This window comes from Crinia signifera, chromosome 9, assembly GCF_055691185.1.
Source record: "Crinia signifera chromosome 9, ASM5569118v1, whole genome shotgun sequence".
NCBI lineage: Eukaryota > Metazoa > Chordata > Amphibia > Anura > Myobatrachidae > Crinia > Crinia signifera.
This window is the reverse complement of record NC_139225.1, coordinates 26,536,060-26,551,444: the sequence shown is the minus strand read 5'-3', so window position 1 is coordinate 26,551,444 and position 15,385 is coordinate 26,536,060. Positions and strand designations below refer to the sequence as shown.

The 15,385-nt window shown below is 47.2% G+C and overlaps 1 protein-coding gene across 1 annotated transcript in view; it reads left to right on the top strand.

The window, feature by feature from the left end:
* The window catches only part of LOC146035271 (uncharacterized), a 218,041-nt gene that overhangs the window by 164,045 nt on the left and 38,611 nt on the right, over positions 1-15,385 (top strand). The window contains exons 17-29 of the mRNA XM_083158626.1: positions 789-842; positions 1,163-1,207; positions 1,401-1,454; positions 2,354-2,398; positions 3,229-3,282; positions 5,302-5,346; positions 5,444-5,497; positions 7,629-7,673; positions 9,882-9,935; positions 10,068-10,175; positions 12,024-12,077; positions 12,497-12,550; positions 14,735-14,779. Coding sequence (XP_083014752.1) covers positions 789-842; positions 1,163-1,207; positions 1,401-1,454; positions 2,354-2,398; positions 3,229-3,282; positions 5,302-5,346; positions 5,444-5,497; positions 7,629-7,673; positions 9,882-9,935; positions 10,068-10,175; positions 12,024-12,077; positions 12,497-12,550; positions 14,735-14,779 — 711 coding nt within the window. The remainder of the gene's footprint in view (positions 1-788; positions 843-1,162; positions 1,208-1,400; positions 1,455-2,353; positions 2,399-3,228; positions 3,283-5,301; positions 5,347-5,443; positions 5,498-7,628; positions 7,674-9,881; positions 9,936-10,067; positions 10,176-12,023; positions 12,078-12,496; positions 12,551-14,734; positions 14,780-15,385) is intronic.

Genomic DNA, 15,385 nt, shown 5'->3' with positions numbered 1-15,385 from the left:
ACCTGCAGCTCTCAGCTGAGGACCTCTGTGTCACTCAAGAAATTCAAAGATATTGTTTTTAAACACTATTGTTATAGTGTTTAAAAACAATATTTTTCACTACCCCACTATCCACGTCGGCGTGGAGTTCATTTTACAAGGTATATAGTGTGGAGAGCACAGCAAGCCACCGAGCCCGAAGCGTGGCGAGGGGACGCGGTATACATGTAAAGTAATCCGCTGTGCTCGCCACACTATATAAAATAAACTCCACGCCGATGTGGATAGTGGGGTAATGAAAAAGTCGGAGGATGCGTTCCACCGCCCCTCGTGGGGCTCGCTGCGCTCACCACGCTTCGGGGTGGTGTGGATAGTGGTGCGTTAAGTCTATTTTTGGGACATACAATCATATTATAGTATACCTAATGTCATGGAATCGCACACCCTATAAAATCGCATGCGATTTTGCGGGACATGCAATGCAATGCGATATAGTGGTGTACAATGAGTAAAAAAAAAATACATGAAAAAATTGCATCGCATCGCATGCCGCTATAATGGGCCTTGCGATGCGATTTCCCTACAGGGCCGTACAAAGAAAATCTGGGCGCCGTGCTAGGAAACAAGTACCCTGTAGTTCTTCAGATAATACTGTATTAATAGGTATAGTTCAACAAAGTGCAAGCGGCTGTTCTCTGTTATCAGCCATTCTCTGCAAAACATGGTATAGTGTTCTACTACTTATTATACATAAGAATATTATAAGTTATCAAGAAATTTATTATGTAATTGGATATTTTTCTTTCCAGGGCCAGCTGGGCATGAAAGGATCCCAGGGCAATCAAGGACTTCCGGGAGCAATTGTAAGACTGCTGGCTGCTGTTGTTGCTTGTTATATTGCATAGCCATAGACTGTATTTTGATGCTTTAGTAAACGAACAGCACCACCTAGTGGTTTTGGAAGGCACTGCACCACATTAAAATGGAAAATGCATGCCTAGTGTTTCTACATACATACAATATCCACCCACAGACCAACAACACAAGTTGTTGGTCTGTGATACCTGCATCTTGAAATATACATAATTAGTATATATTTATTCAGGATTTTGCATTTTATATGTGTATTATTATTCTTTGTGCCCTATGACCTTGTCAAAATCAGTGTACTTTATCTGTGCAGGGAGAGATGGGCATTCCTGGGCCACAGGGCCCCCCAGGTCCAGAGGTGAGTACAAGCGTATCACTGCATTTGGGGGTATAACGCAGATATTGTTGTCCAATTAGATTGCCACGAGTCCTTATATCCTTCTGTGCTCTCAGACTGAGTTCCAATAAGTGCCCTTGCTCCAAGCACTTATACCAGCCTGAACTCTGTGATGATAGTAACATATTCTACCCTGTCTCTCTGCCACACCAAGGGTGAACAAGGACTTACGGGCTACGTAGGAAGCCAAGGGGTGAACGGATCCCAGGTGGGTGCTAGATCTTATTACAGAAAGATCAATGGTGCATGCAGTGGATTATTGTATATATGGTGGCAGGGACTGCATACTTAAGTTCCACATGAAGTTAATGTGGAGGATCCGGTCCAGGTTTTAGAGCAGCAGCAGGGATACTGATGTGATCAGGGTTGGGCTGATTAGCAGTACCTGTGCTTTCCTGATATAAGTGTTTCCAGGGCAGATGGTCAGGGCTCCTGATGAAGGAACAGCTGCCCAGGTTATAGGCCAGATGAGGGCTACTGTAGGGAGCAGTTTGTACTATACTTTGAAACCTGTATGCTGCAATGCTGTAACCATCTTTTGTCTATGCTGGTTACCTGGTATGCTGTAAACCTGCTACAAAATAAAGACAGAGAGCAGAGACTTCATCTTACCCAGTGTATGTGATTCCTTGTCACTATATCTACTGTATACTGGATGGTATATAAACTAGATAGACATTACTTGCTTAGAGCAGTGGCTCGCCACTTCAGTCCACAATTGCCACCAACAGGCCATGTTTTGTAGATGTCTTTAATCATGGGGGGGGGGGGGGATCTATTTAGCGGGGTCTGTAATTATCCCACCTGCCTCCCCAGACATAAATACAGAAAACATGACCTGTTGGGCATACGTAAGGACTGGATGTTAAAACCGCTGACATAGCTGCAGCTTGTAGGGATCAGCCGTGTAGGGAACATCAGACTGGTGCTCCAAGTGGTTTTTGTGTAACTGTAGTGACAGATCTGTATCCGTAGCACAGAAGCCGCTCTGTGGCCTGTGATTGCATTTACACCAATGACATTCCCTTCTCTCCTGATTTTGTGATCCAATTGGATCATTGTTTCCGAACCTTTTATTTAACTCCGTTTTGTCTTTCACATGATAAGGGGGATCCAGGACCTCCCGGAGTCGCCGGCCACACAGGCCCTCGGGTAAGTAACTGGCCATTGGTTTGATGAGGGAGGCCAAACTCCATCATGTGGCCACAGAACAAATTGCAAACAGATCCCAACTACCTGTAATATTAGAATCAAAGAACGCACATAAGAGCCTGTGGCGTGAGACCCTGCTCTGTTAGCTTACATGTGTGAGCAGCCATAGTGGTGTGCATATAAAAGGGAACAACAGACATAACATATGATATAACCAGTGGCGGATTCAGTTGAGGGGCTGCAGCGGGTATAAATCATTGGTTGAATTTCGACACAGTCGACATGGACACTGAAACGTAGCACCGCGTCCCCTCGCATGGCTCGATGCACTCGCCATGCTTCGGTCACGGTGCCTCTCTATGCTCGGCACACTATTTTATTCTCCCACCATGCCCTAGTGGATGGTAGTTGGCACATGTCGGCTAAAAAAAAAGTGAAAAACACCATGTTGACCTTTTGATGGTCGATCTTCCCCATGTCGACCTAATGCTTGTGTCGACCTAATGACCTGTCGACTTTCCTGCATGTCGACCTTCAGTCATGTCGACCAAGTGGTGTCGACCTAATGCTTGTAGACCCAATTATTGTAGACCTAGTGACTGTATCCCCCTGCAGCACAGTTCAAATTCAAATAGGAGAGCCACACCCACTGCCAGTAAGTCAGTTTGGAATGGCAGTTGGTGGCAGTGGGTGTGGCTCCCCTATTTCAATTTTTAACTGTGCTGCAGTCCTCCCTCCGGAGCCTCCCCTGGATAAACCTATGTCCCCAATACAGTAATATAACTTTGTCCCCAATACATTGATTTCACTTTTGATCTGGTTTTTCATAGGGCCCACCAGGAATAGAAGGGTTGTGTGGATTGCCTGGACTGAGAGGACCCCAGGTAATAATGTTATACTGAGCCCCTTAGAGTCAGACACTAATGGGGTTAAGCAATAGCCTGGACGTTTCGGGAAACCACAAGGTTCTATACTTAATGCTGTAATAGTTTAAAAGCCAAATCTCAGTTGTTCTCCAGCGACCTTATATATCTTACAGTTCGACTACAGGGCCTGATTCAGAGACGTCGTAAATGCAATCTAGTACGCAGCGACCGTGTGAAAATATGGTGCCAGGATTTGTTTTGAGACCCAATGGATGTTTCTGAGATTCATTACTTGTGAACATAGTTGCAAACACTGGAGGCAGATTGGTGGATAGTTGACATTCTGAGTAAAGGGCCCTATACACTGAGAGATTGTTACGAATATCTGCTAAATTCTAAAATTATATATAGAAAGTAGCTAACTGGATCTTCAGAATAGCACTGCAAATCTACACTGAGGAGTATGCAAGCAGGTTTTCTAAATAGCACAGATAAGTGTAGTGCAGTGATGGGCTTGATCATTTACACAGTAGAGAAATGCTGACTGGTAATAGTTTTCCTGATCTTCCAGTTAGCACACATAATTTGCACTGTGAAGCAAGGCTTGCAGTTAACAGGTTTTCTATATAGAACAGATGAGCTGGAGTATTGAGACAGGCTGGCAGGTCTTACAAATTGCATGCACACTATACTTGCTGATCTGTTGAATTTTGTGATGTGCTGTGCTGGCAGATCTTTCAGATAGTCCAGTTAAATAAGATCCACTGATCAGCATAGAGCTGATATCCAAGTAGTCGCCATGACCAACAGAATCAGACTGATTACAACCCGTAAAGGAGTGTCAAAGGTAAATCCCATAAGGATGTAGCACGCCTGCGTTTGAGTGGCCAGCCCCTTAGCACTGCCCACAAATGATCTGTCGCTCACTGTATTGGTGTTGCAGGACCATCTCAGTACATATGCAGGGGGTCATATATGCATATGCAGGAGCAAAATATAGAGTCAAACACATAGTTACCTATCTTCCTGCATTCTGCAGGAGACTCCCTGAAATAGCAGCAATCTCCCTCTCTCCCTCATTAGTCCAGCAATCTCCCTCATGTCACCTAGCCCACATTACACTGTTACATGATAGTTACCTCCCCTCCTGCATTCTGCAGGAGACTCCCTGAAATAACAGCAATCTCCCTCTCTCCCTCATTAGTCTAGCAATCTCCCTCATGTCACCTAGCCCACATTACACTGTTACATGATAGTTACCTCCCCTCCTGCATTCTGCAGGAGACTCCCTGAAATAGCAGCAATCTCCCTCTCTCCCTCATTAGTCTACCAATCTCCCTCATGTCACCTAGCCCACATTACACTGTTACATCATAGTTACCTCCCCTCCTGCATTCTGCAGGAGACTCCCTGAAATAACAGCAATCTCCCTCTCTCCCTCATTAGTCTAACAATCTCCCTCATGTCACCTAGCCCACATTACACTGTTACATCATAGTTACCTCCCCTCCTGCAGTCTGCAGGAGACTCCCTGAAATAACAGCAATCTCCCTCTCTCACTCATTAGTCCAGCAATCTCCCTCATTTCACCTAGCCCACATTACACTGTTACATTTTTGGCTGAAAAAGGAATGGGAGACAGATACATTTACATTGAATCATCAGCACCATTTCCCAGCACTTTACCAAGTATAGTATCTCTTACTAACTGCTTTGGGGCTCATCTACATTTGGATATAAGTAATATTAAAAGATTCCTCTCAGATGTAGCAGCACACCCATGCTTCTAGGTGCCACATTCCCAATCTCTTTTCACAATCTCTCCATATATGGAACTAGCCACACCCTTTGGGTGAAGCATCACACGCCCCCTCAATAGGGCGCTGTGCAAAGTTCTATTACCAACTATAATCTCCCTGAAACTAGTTTTCAAAAGAAGGCAAGTATGGTCAAACATCAGCATTGCGTCTCTGAGTCAGGCTCACAGTGCGCTAATTGTGTCATTCTGCAGCTCATTTCTACATTGATTTCTTGTAGGGAATGAGGGGAGCCGACGGGCCACCGGGTCAGAAAGGAGAGATGGTAGGGATCACTAATTATGCCAGATGACCCATCTCTGCATATATATATTGATAGCTTTCACGTTTCCAGTAGTCTGACAGCCATGTTCTTATTACAGGGAGAAGTGGGACCTCCGGGATTACGCGGGGAGAGGGGGCCGGAGGGGCCTATGGTAAGTTCTAATGTTTTATCTTTTCTAAAGTGAGTGTGTGCAGTGTGATGTGCCCACTGTGGTGTGTGCAGTGTGATGTGCCCACTGTGGTGTGTGCAGTGTGATGTGCCCACTGTGGTGTGTGCAGTGTGATGTGCCCATTGTGGTGTGTGCAGTGTGATGTGCCCACTGTGGTGTGTGCAGTGTGATGTGCCCATTGTGGTGTGTGCAGTGTGATGAGCCCACTGTGGTGTGTGTGTGCACTGTGATGTGCCCACTGTGGTGTGTGCAGTGTGATGTGCCCACTGTGGTGTGTGCAGTGTGATGTGCCCACTGTGGTGTGTGCAGTGTGATGTGCCCACTGTGGTGTGTGCAGTGTGATGTGCCCACTGTGGTGTGTGCAGTGTGATGTGCCCACTGTGGTGTGTGCAGTGTGATGTGCCCACTGTGGTGTGCGCAGTGTGATGTGCCCACTGTGGTGTGTGCAGTGTGATGTGCCCACTGCTGTGTGTGCAGTGTGATGTGCCCATTGTGGTGTGCGCAGTGTGATGTGCCCACTGTGGTGTGTGCAGTGTGATTTGCCCATTGCGGTGTGTGCAGTGTGATGTGCCCACTGTGGTGTGTGCAGTGTGATGTGCCCACTGCGGTGTGTGCAGTGTGATGTGCCCACTGCGGTGTGTGCAGTGTGATGTGCCCATTGTGGTGTGTGCAGTGTGATGTGCCCACTGTGGTGTGTGCAGTGTGATGTGCCCACTGTGGTGTGTGCAGTGTGATGTGCCCACTGTGGTGTGCGCAGTGTGATGTGCCCACTGTGGTGTGTGCAGTGTGATGTGCCCATTGTGGTGTGCGCAGTGTGATGTGCCCACTGTGGTGTGCGCAGTGTGATGTGCCCATTGTGGTGTGCGCAGTGTGATGTGCCCATTGTGGTGTGCGCAGTGTGATGTGCCCATTGTGTTGTGTGCAGTGTGATGTGCCCATTGCGGTGTGTGCAGTGTGATGTGCCCATTGCGGTGTGTGCAGTGTGATGTGCCCATTGCGGTGTGTGCAGTGTGATGTGCCCACTGTGGTGTGCGCAGTGTGATGTGCCCATTGTGGTGTGTGCAGTGTGATGTGCCCACTGTGGTGTGCGCAGTGTGATGTGCCCATTGTGGTGTGCGCAGTGTGATGTGCCCATTGTGGTGTGCGCAGTGTGATGTGCCCATTGTGGTGTGCGCAGTGTGATGTGCCCATTGTGTTGTGTGCAGTGTGATGTGCCCATTGCGGTGTGTGCAGTGTGATGTGCCCATTGCGGTGTGCGCAGTGTGATGTGCCCACTGTGGTGTGCGCAGTGTGATGTGCCCATTGTGGTGTGTGCAGTGTGATGTGCCCATTGTGGTGTGTGCAGTGTGATGTGCCCATTGCGGTGTGTGCAGTGTGATGTGCCCACTGTGGTGTGCGCAGTGTGATGTGCCCACTGTGGTGTGTGCAGTGTGATGTGCTCATTTTGGTGTGTGCAGTGTGATGTGCCCACTGTGGTGTGCGCAGTGTGATGTGCCCATTGTGGTGTGCGCAGTGTGATGTGCCCATTGTGGTGTGCGCAGTGTGATGTGCCCATTGTGGTGTGTGCAGTGTGATGTGCCCATTGCGGTGTGCGCAGTGTGATGTGCCCATTGCGGTGTGCGCAGTGTGATGTGCCCATTGCGGTGTGTGCAGTGTGATGTGCCCATTGCGGTGTGTGCAGTGTGATGTGCCTAGGACCTCATTCTGGTTGACATGAAAAGCTGCAAAGCAGCTTTGTGGGTCATCTAAACGCCACCCACCCACAAGAATGCACCCCCCATCCCCCGAAGCACGCCGATTTCCCAGCATGCATGCGAATGTAGGTTTAGGATAAACATCCATTTGCAGCCTTGGGTGCGGGGGCAAATGATTCGACTTGTGGATCCCTGTACAGGAAGCGGCCAGGGAGCGGACAAACTTGAAGAATTGCCCTAGTGTTATGTGAGCAGTGTAAGGTGCATTGTGTGATGTATGCAGTGTGACGTGCCTAGTGGAATGTGACCAGCATGATGTGTGCAGTGTGGTGTGATGTGCCTGATTTGAGGTGGGAAATGTCTTTGCAAATGTTACCACCCACACCAGAAACTAACTTTGCTGTGAATCTTTGTTGCAGGGATTGATTGGATGGCCTGGCATAAACGGGCAGCCAGGAGATAAGGTATATACAGCGTATATATCGCGCATTCCACCATACAGCTCAGGATCCTTCATGTAATCACATAGCACTGTACAGCACTGCACTAACATGGGATTTGATAGACATTTAGCCAGGAAAACCACATAGGCTTACAGGAAGCTGGTGTAAGACTGTATACAGCAGGGCTGGGCAACACCGGCCCTCCAGATGTTGATGAACTACACATCCCAGCATGCCTTGCATCAGTTTCAGCATGGCCACATAGCAAAACTAATGCAAAGCATCCTGGGATGTGTAGTTCATTAACATCTGGAGGGCCGGTGTTGCCCAGCCCTGGTATACAGGCATAGGCGTGCGCAGCCCATTTTATTAGGGGGTGCACCATTGGAGGGACGTGTCTATCAACACCTACTGGGTAATGACTGAAGGCGCGACGCAAATATTTACATTGTAATGACCTTTACACATTATGCCACACACCAAATGCTCATTACATATTATGCCACACATCATAATGCCCATTATACATTATGTTACACACTGTAATGCCCATTACAAGTTATACCACACCATAATGCCTCTTAGACATTATGCCACACTCCATAATGCCCATTACAGATTATACCAAACACCACAATGCTACACACAATAATGCCCTTTACAAGTTATACCACTCCATAACACGTTATACGACATACCATAATGCCCTGTACATATTATGCCACATAAGTGCCACTTACTGTACATACTTGCTCATTGTCATGGGTTACATGCTCATTGCCAGAGATCTTGCATGCCAGGGGTTACATGGTTTTTGCCAGAGGTTTCTTGCTCAGTGCCAGTGGTTTCATTCTTGTTGCTAAGGGGGATTATATGCTCATTGCTAGGGGGAGTTACATGCTCATTGCCAAGGGGGGTAACATGCTCGTTGCTAAGGGGCTCTGGCTCTGTACCACATCGCTGCCTGGCTTGAGGAAAGTACTTGTGAGCCCTGTGCAGAAATAGGAGGAACTTAACTGCTTCCTCCACGGTGTGGCTGCTTCTCCCATGATGTGGCTGTGAGGCTCAGGGAGGTACCACTTCATCCATGGTGCGGTTGCTGGGCGAGACAGCAGAAGCAAAAAGGGTTTGTTAACAATATTAATGCACAATTAAATACACTGTGCAGCTAAGTTCATCACAACCTAAAGGTAAACATCCAGTGAAAACCTTGATAGGACAGAAATGGCACAGAGTGGTGGAATGAACAAAAGAGCGCTCCGTGTATAACCAAAGACAGGGCAGGTCAAATCCATGAAAAGATTAGTTGCCTACACACTTTCCAACCTCTTAAGGCATACATGCCTAACATTTTGGAATGGCAGAGAGTCCTCAAAAAATCGTATGGTCCTCCCAGCCTCCCCAGGAAGGTGGGCAAGTCTCCTGTTTTACTTGGAGGCCCTCGGCACCCTCCCCTTTGCCACCCACAACAGAGTACAAGGAGGAGGCGGCAGCAAAGTAGGGACGTATGTCTCAAAGGAAAGTATGGAGGTGAGGTCTTAGTCGCCATCTAGTACAACAAGGATCCTTATAGACATTGTTGATTTTTCGATTTACAGACTTGGTGCCCCCCCCCCCCAGATCCCGGTGCCCTAGGCAGCTCTACGTAAAGCTGCCTAATGGTAGAGCCGGCCCTGGGTAGGAGGACTAGTATATAACAGTACTGCTGTCTACCTGTCACCCAATGCAGAGAACACTGCAAGTACTGTAATCAGGGGCAGTTTAGGAGAGGTGGGGGCCCCTGTACAGCCAGGGCCAGTTACGGAAGTCTCGGCCCGCACCATATTCCTGCTGATCTGTCTACTGCGCATGGGCAAATATTTGGAAACTGGAAGCCACAACATTTTCCTGCTTATTTTCGCAGTGCCGCCTCCAGGTCTGCAAAGAGGTTGCTACGGGCAACCAATCAGAATCTACTTCTTATTTATTCTTCTAGAAGATAATAGATAGTAACTGATTGGTTACCCATAGCAACACCCCATGTGATATAGAACTCCCAACTTATTAAATTTCCCCCGCTGTGTTGCAATACAAGGGGAGAACCTACGTGTACTATATTTGCATATAGGGGAAATACTGGCTGCTTCTGCATGCAGCCCACACATTACAATAAAAGGCACTTAATAAATGTTTTAAAACTTTGCAATCCACAACACTCATCTAATGATAGGTCTCTGATTATCTTCCCAGGGTCGGACCGCGGTGGATGGGGAGAAAGGTGATCCGGGTGTCAAAGGGGAGAAGGTACAGTTTGAAACCTTAGTGGGTGGTGTATGTGTTATCGATCACCCCACCCCTGCAGAGATGCATGATGATTGGTCCCTAACTCTTCCCTCCGAACAGCAGATTTGCTTATGTCTGATTTCTTCCTGTTAGGGATCTACTGGACCCACTGGCACTACTGGGTCTCCCGGTAACCAAGGACAACCTGGCTTTCTAGGGTTCCCTGGACCGAAAGGACTTACGGGCTTCCCCGGATCCATTGTAGGTTTCATTATTCATTTGCGACAGTGGTTTTCTGATATACGCTGTTTACCGAAATTTAATTTATCAGTTGGTCTCCGCATGCTGCCATATTTTTGCTATGGATCAGTGGTTCCAAAACTTTTCTTGAATCACGGCACCGTAAAGTATCAGAATTGTTTTCATGAGTCCCCTCGGCCAAAAGTTTGTTACTGAGATTTCAGAAAGAAATATTAAATAAGTTTGTATAACAAAAAAAAAAAGGATGCGTTGCCTCCTCCGGCGCTCAATAGCGGATGGTTCCCATTCAGCGGACGGACGTCTCCTCTTCTCCACCTCTTATTAAGTCTACATAAAATAACAGAGAACAGGAATATTGCAATACTGGTGGTAGATAGTGGCGCTCAAACCCAAATTTGTCCGGCAGCTAGGTCGAGTTGGCCCCAACGCGTTTCTGCCCTATTGGGCCTTTCTTAAGGATCCTTGAGAAAGGCCCAATAGGGCAGAAACGCGCTGGTTCAACACGCCCACCACTCACCAAACTTGCAAACCCAAGCCTCTACTCCACCCGCCTCCTCAGCCGGTGACGCGAACTCCGCTAAACCCGGAAGTGTAGACGGCGTGTGTTGAAGCGGCGTGGTTGGACAGCCGGCGTCTTCTCCCACCGCACACGCCGGTGCAGTCCTTTGGCCGTGGCTGACTACAAGGGAACGTCCAGAAGAAAGAAGGTTTCCGGGTATCAGGTACGTGCACGGTGCACCGCCAGAGGTGCATGGGACGCTAGCCTCTGGTGACACCCTGACACCTCCCTTGACCCTCCCGCTGACATCCGTTCATCATCTTGGACACTGGTGACTTTCCACACGCCCACCTGGTTCGGAACACATCTGGGGTGCGCCCATACCCAGAGCTTCCAGACCACCACCTTCCTCTCCACCACCTTCCCACGCCCGACCCCCAGCTATTCTCCCCACCCCAGCAGCATCATCCACAAGGGAAGGGAGCACATCAGCCAGCCGCTGAACCCTTCCTTCTGCCTTCCCGGCCGGGAACGGCAGGAGACACACACCACCATCCTGTGTGTGCTGTGCTATACAAATAAAGACTGCAATTCACCCCACTTTTGCCTCAAGAGAACATTGATTCATTTAAACATTTATGTGACATCACACAGGTCATCTGCTGTCAATAGTACATAATATATTGCCCGAGCGCTGGTCATACCTTTAAGCAGAGAAAAGGAATAAACAATATGGACAATAAAGGTGTTTATTGTCCATATCTTATATTCATTTTATCCTTAATTTATACTTAATAAATGGTATTATACTATGAGCCCAATTCAGACTGGCTCGCTAGGATGCGTACAGTGCCGTCTTTCCCATTTGGCTTAATAGGCAGTTGCCAGGGGACCAAGGATTCTAGGAGCCCACCCCAATGGGGGTGGGCTCCTAGAATCCCCCGGGGGAGTGGCTGCAGCAGCGGGTGGCAGGGGTCTGGGCAGCGGCGGCTGGGAGCTTGTATCGCTATTTGCTGGGCGGGAAGCACGGTTTTTTTGCCAAATTGGGGGCGGGGCGCTGATGTCACGTGATGTTTTGGGAACCACTGCCATAGCTTATTACACAGTAAAGGTCCTTCTTATATAAAATCTATTCACCTACAATTGAGGAGAAATTTGTGGACCTCCTTGCTCTCGGGGAGCTGCTCTGCGCGGGATCACCTTGTAGTGACCACAGATGGTGGTTCTGGCCACAAATAATTGCAGTTCATGGAAGATCTTTGTCTTAATTCCATATGATATTTACAGTGCTGTATCATTTACGTGTTATAGATATAGACACTAACCTTTTATTTTTCTCTACCATATAGGGGGATGAAGGACAAAAGGGGCCCCATGGTCAAAATGGCAGTGAGGGGCCCAAGGTTAGTCCATTGTAGCCCTGGTGACATGGTTTAGATGGTTGAACGTTTTTTGAATCACTCTTGTTACGAAAGAGTTTTCCACCTTGAAATAGGGAATCGGGGGTTGGGGTATATTGGATTACATTGTATGTCCGTGGCCTTGTGTAATCAGGATCTGGCTCCTCTCCTTCTGGGCTGCTATAATAATTACTCAACATCTCCAGCAGAGGTCCTCGGTGTAGACATGTATTATGGACTTCCAGAAGAAGGACCCCTTTCCATGAATCAGTCTGGAGGAGTTAGATCGTTGTGCGACTTTCCACCCCACTAAAAGTGTAGACCTGCTGTTCATGTTTCATATCAATGTTTGTGTCCTCAGCTCTATGTTGTTGTCCTGCTATAGTCATATTATATATTAATTTTTGTTTTTGTTCTTGAAGGGAAACCGTGGACCTGATGGAGCAAAGGGTGTGACTGGACCACGGGGGAACCGGGTAATCATAACTGCTCAATAGACATGCACCCATGTCAGTATTTACAACTACATATAGAAGCAAAATGTGGGGGATGTGCTATTCGATCGTCCTTATCTGTCTGTTCTAGTCACCTTCATGATATCTATGGTTCAGTAGAAGTGGAGGAATCAGGAGGTTCCATGTTATCATTAAACTTACAGATTGAGCCTAATTTGTGAGCATCAGTAATCACCTAAAATAATTGGTTTCTATTGGGTGGAGTGATACTATAAAATGCAATGTGTGTCTCATTATGAGAGGGGATTAGGCCCAGAGACCACCAGCTGGGAGCTTCTGCAAGATTCTAATTCCATAGTGGAGTGGAAATGGCCATGCACCAGACAGCAAAGAAAGAAATGCATGGGGAGCATTTCTTAGCAAGAAGCACACGCACATTGCCCAGATTCTCTTCTTACCAAGCTCCTAACCCCACCCAGCTCTCCTCCTTGTGCAGATCCTCTCCTTTGGCAGATCCTCTCCTTGCACAGCTCCTCTCTTTAACCATCTCCTCTGCTTGCCCAGCTCCTGTCCTTGCCCAGATTCTCTCCTTGCCCAGTTCCTCACCCCACCCAGCTGCTCTCATTGCACAGATGCTTTCCTTGCCCAGAACCTTTTCTTGTACAGATCCTCTCCTTGGCTAGATGCTCTCCTTAGTACCTTCTTGCACAGCTCTTCACCCTTCCCAGCTCCTCTTGTTCAGTACTCACTATGGGCTGGATTCATACTTGCGAATTCACACTGTGCACATGCGCAAGACATTCATGCAAAGACAGCCAGCGATGGCTTGCCATTGCTGGATGCTCGCAGGGTGAGTAGTGGTGGTAACCCAGCATTTTTTGGGAGTGCCCAAAAAATGCAGGCGTTCCCCGACCATTGGGAGGGAGGGTCACTGACATTAGCAGTGGCCTTCTTCTCTCGAAGGCCATCACAACATTGAGGAAGGCCTGGCTTACTAGCCGCTGCGAACAGAAGGAAAAGCTATTCGATGGTGAGTGATTTCAAAATGGTTTTCCCCTCATATGCACAGCTGCAAACGAATTCGCAGCCATACACATGGGTGGGAATTCGCATGTGTGGGGCGGCATTTAACTGATGGCTGGGTTCTGAAGATTCTGTAGGCATTATGTGTAAGGGTCACTATTACTGTATTCATTTTTGTAAGGGCACTACTACTAAATAATGTAATGTGAATAAGGGGCATTACTATGTGGTGTAATATGAATAAAGGGTACTACATGTGATGAAATGTAAATAATATGTGTGGTGTAATTTGAATTGGGGGGAACTATTGCATGACCATACCCCATCCTAGAGATACCACTGTTCCTTTAAAGTATGGAGGTATGGCACAAATTTATAGTTTGCAGGAGGTGCAGAAAACCTGGCACTGGTCTAGGCTCCACCAGTTGGGGGGGGTCTTGTGTTAGCGGGGAAATGAGTTCCATCCCCTCTTCGGGACCACTTTAAGCTCTGTATATTCTTATATTTCTTACAGAATATGCATATCTCTGCCACAGTGCATGGGACACAGAGCAATATGGCATTGTTTTACAAGTAGAACATTGCACTGGCCAAGGAGAAAAGCTGCTCATCTCATCACTAATGATTTCATTAAGCTGTGTACACACGGTACACTTATCGCTGGCAATATGGTCGCTAGCGATTGGAGTGTGCACCGGCGATATATTGCTCGGTGTGCGCTCCCGTTTTCAGCCCCCTAATGGTCGCTGGGAGCATTCTCCTCTGACCAGCGACTTCCACTGCCTCTTCTCCCGGCAGTGGGACATTTTCATCAGCGACCATCTCTGGTCACAGATGAAAACGGGACACTGAGCAATATGATTGCTGTGCAATATATTGCTAGCAATATATTGCCAGCGATCAATATATTGCCAGCGATCATATTGCCCCGTGTGTACGCACCATTAGTATCAGCTTTAGATTGATCTGAAGGCAGCCAGTCAGTAGGGTCTGGCAATGTGCAGCGTAGCAGGTTCTGCCTATAATTGGAGCCGGCATTAATCTAGAGCTCATCCTCCCTGTAATTACATATCATTGTATTGTGAATCCTTTTTCATTGGCTGCCATCGCCACCCCCTCCCACAGACACAACTTACTCACCCTCCCGAGTCTAATTTACAGAGTGTCATCTGTCTGTTTCAGGGACGGATGGGGCAGAGAGGTCTTGTGGGGACACCAGGATCTCCGGTGAGTTTATCAGAACTTTTAACATGTACAGTATATCAGTGACAGCGGATATCATCTATCTATTGATTTCCTGTCCAATTATCCTATTGTCTACATACACAAACGAAATTAAAGAAATAAAAACATTATTAAAAAGCTCAGGACGCACACTATTTCATTGTACTATCGCGCCACAAACTCAATTGTCCAAAGTGTGGCAAAATTACGGGGCAATATGCAATTTTTTTTTTTCCATTCTGATTGCGCTGATTACAGTTGTTTTGCACCCCAGGGTGCAAGCTGAAACGCAGGGGAATTTTTTACATTTATTTCTATACTAACAGGGGTGCTCTCATTTATGTACCAATGTGGGGAGGGGGCACTACTTTGACATTTATGACGGGCGCACAATTTTGGCACTACAGTGGCTAGAATGTTTTTGCGCTTATGCTGGTTTTCTAGATCTACCCAAACCAGTACTCAATAACATCCAGTGATTAGTTATAGTATAAAAGATGGGGTGAAGAAACCTCGCAAATAAGCTCAGTTACATTATACCAAGGGTGCAAATCATCATTTTGTTCAGCTGACTTGTACCGAGAAAATTATTTAGATTTTAAGCTTACT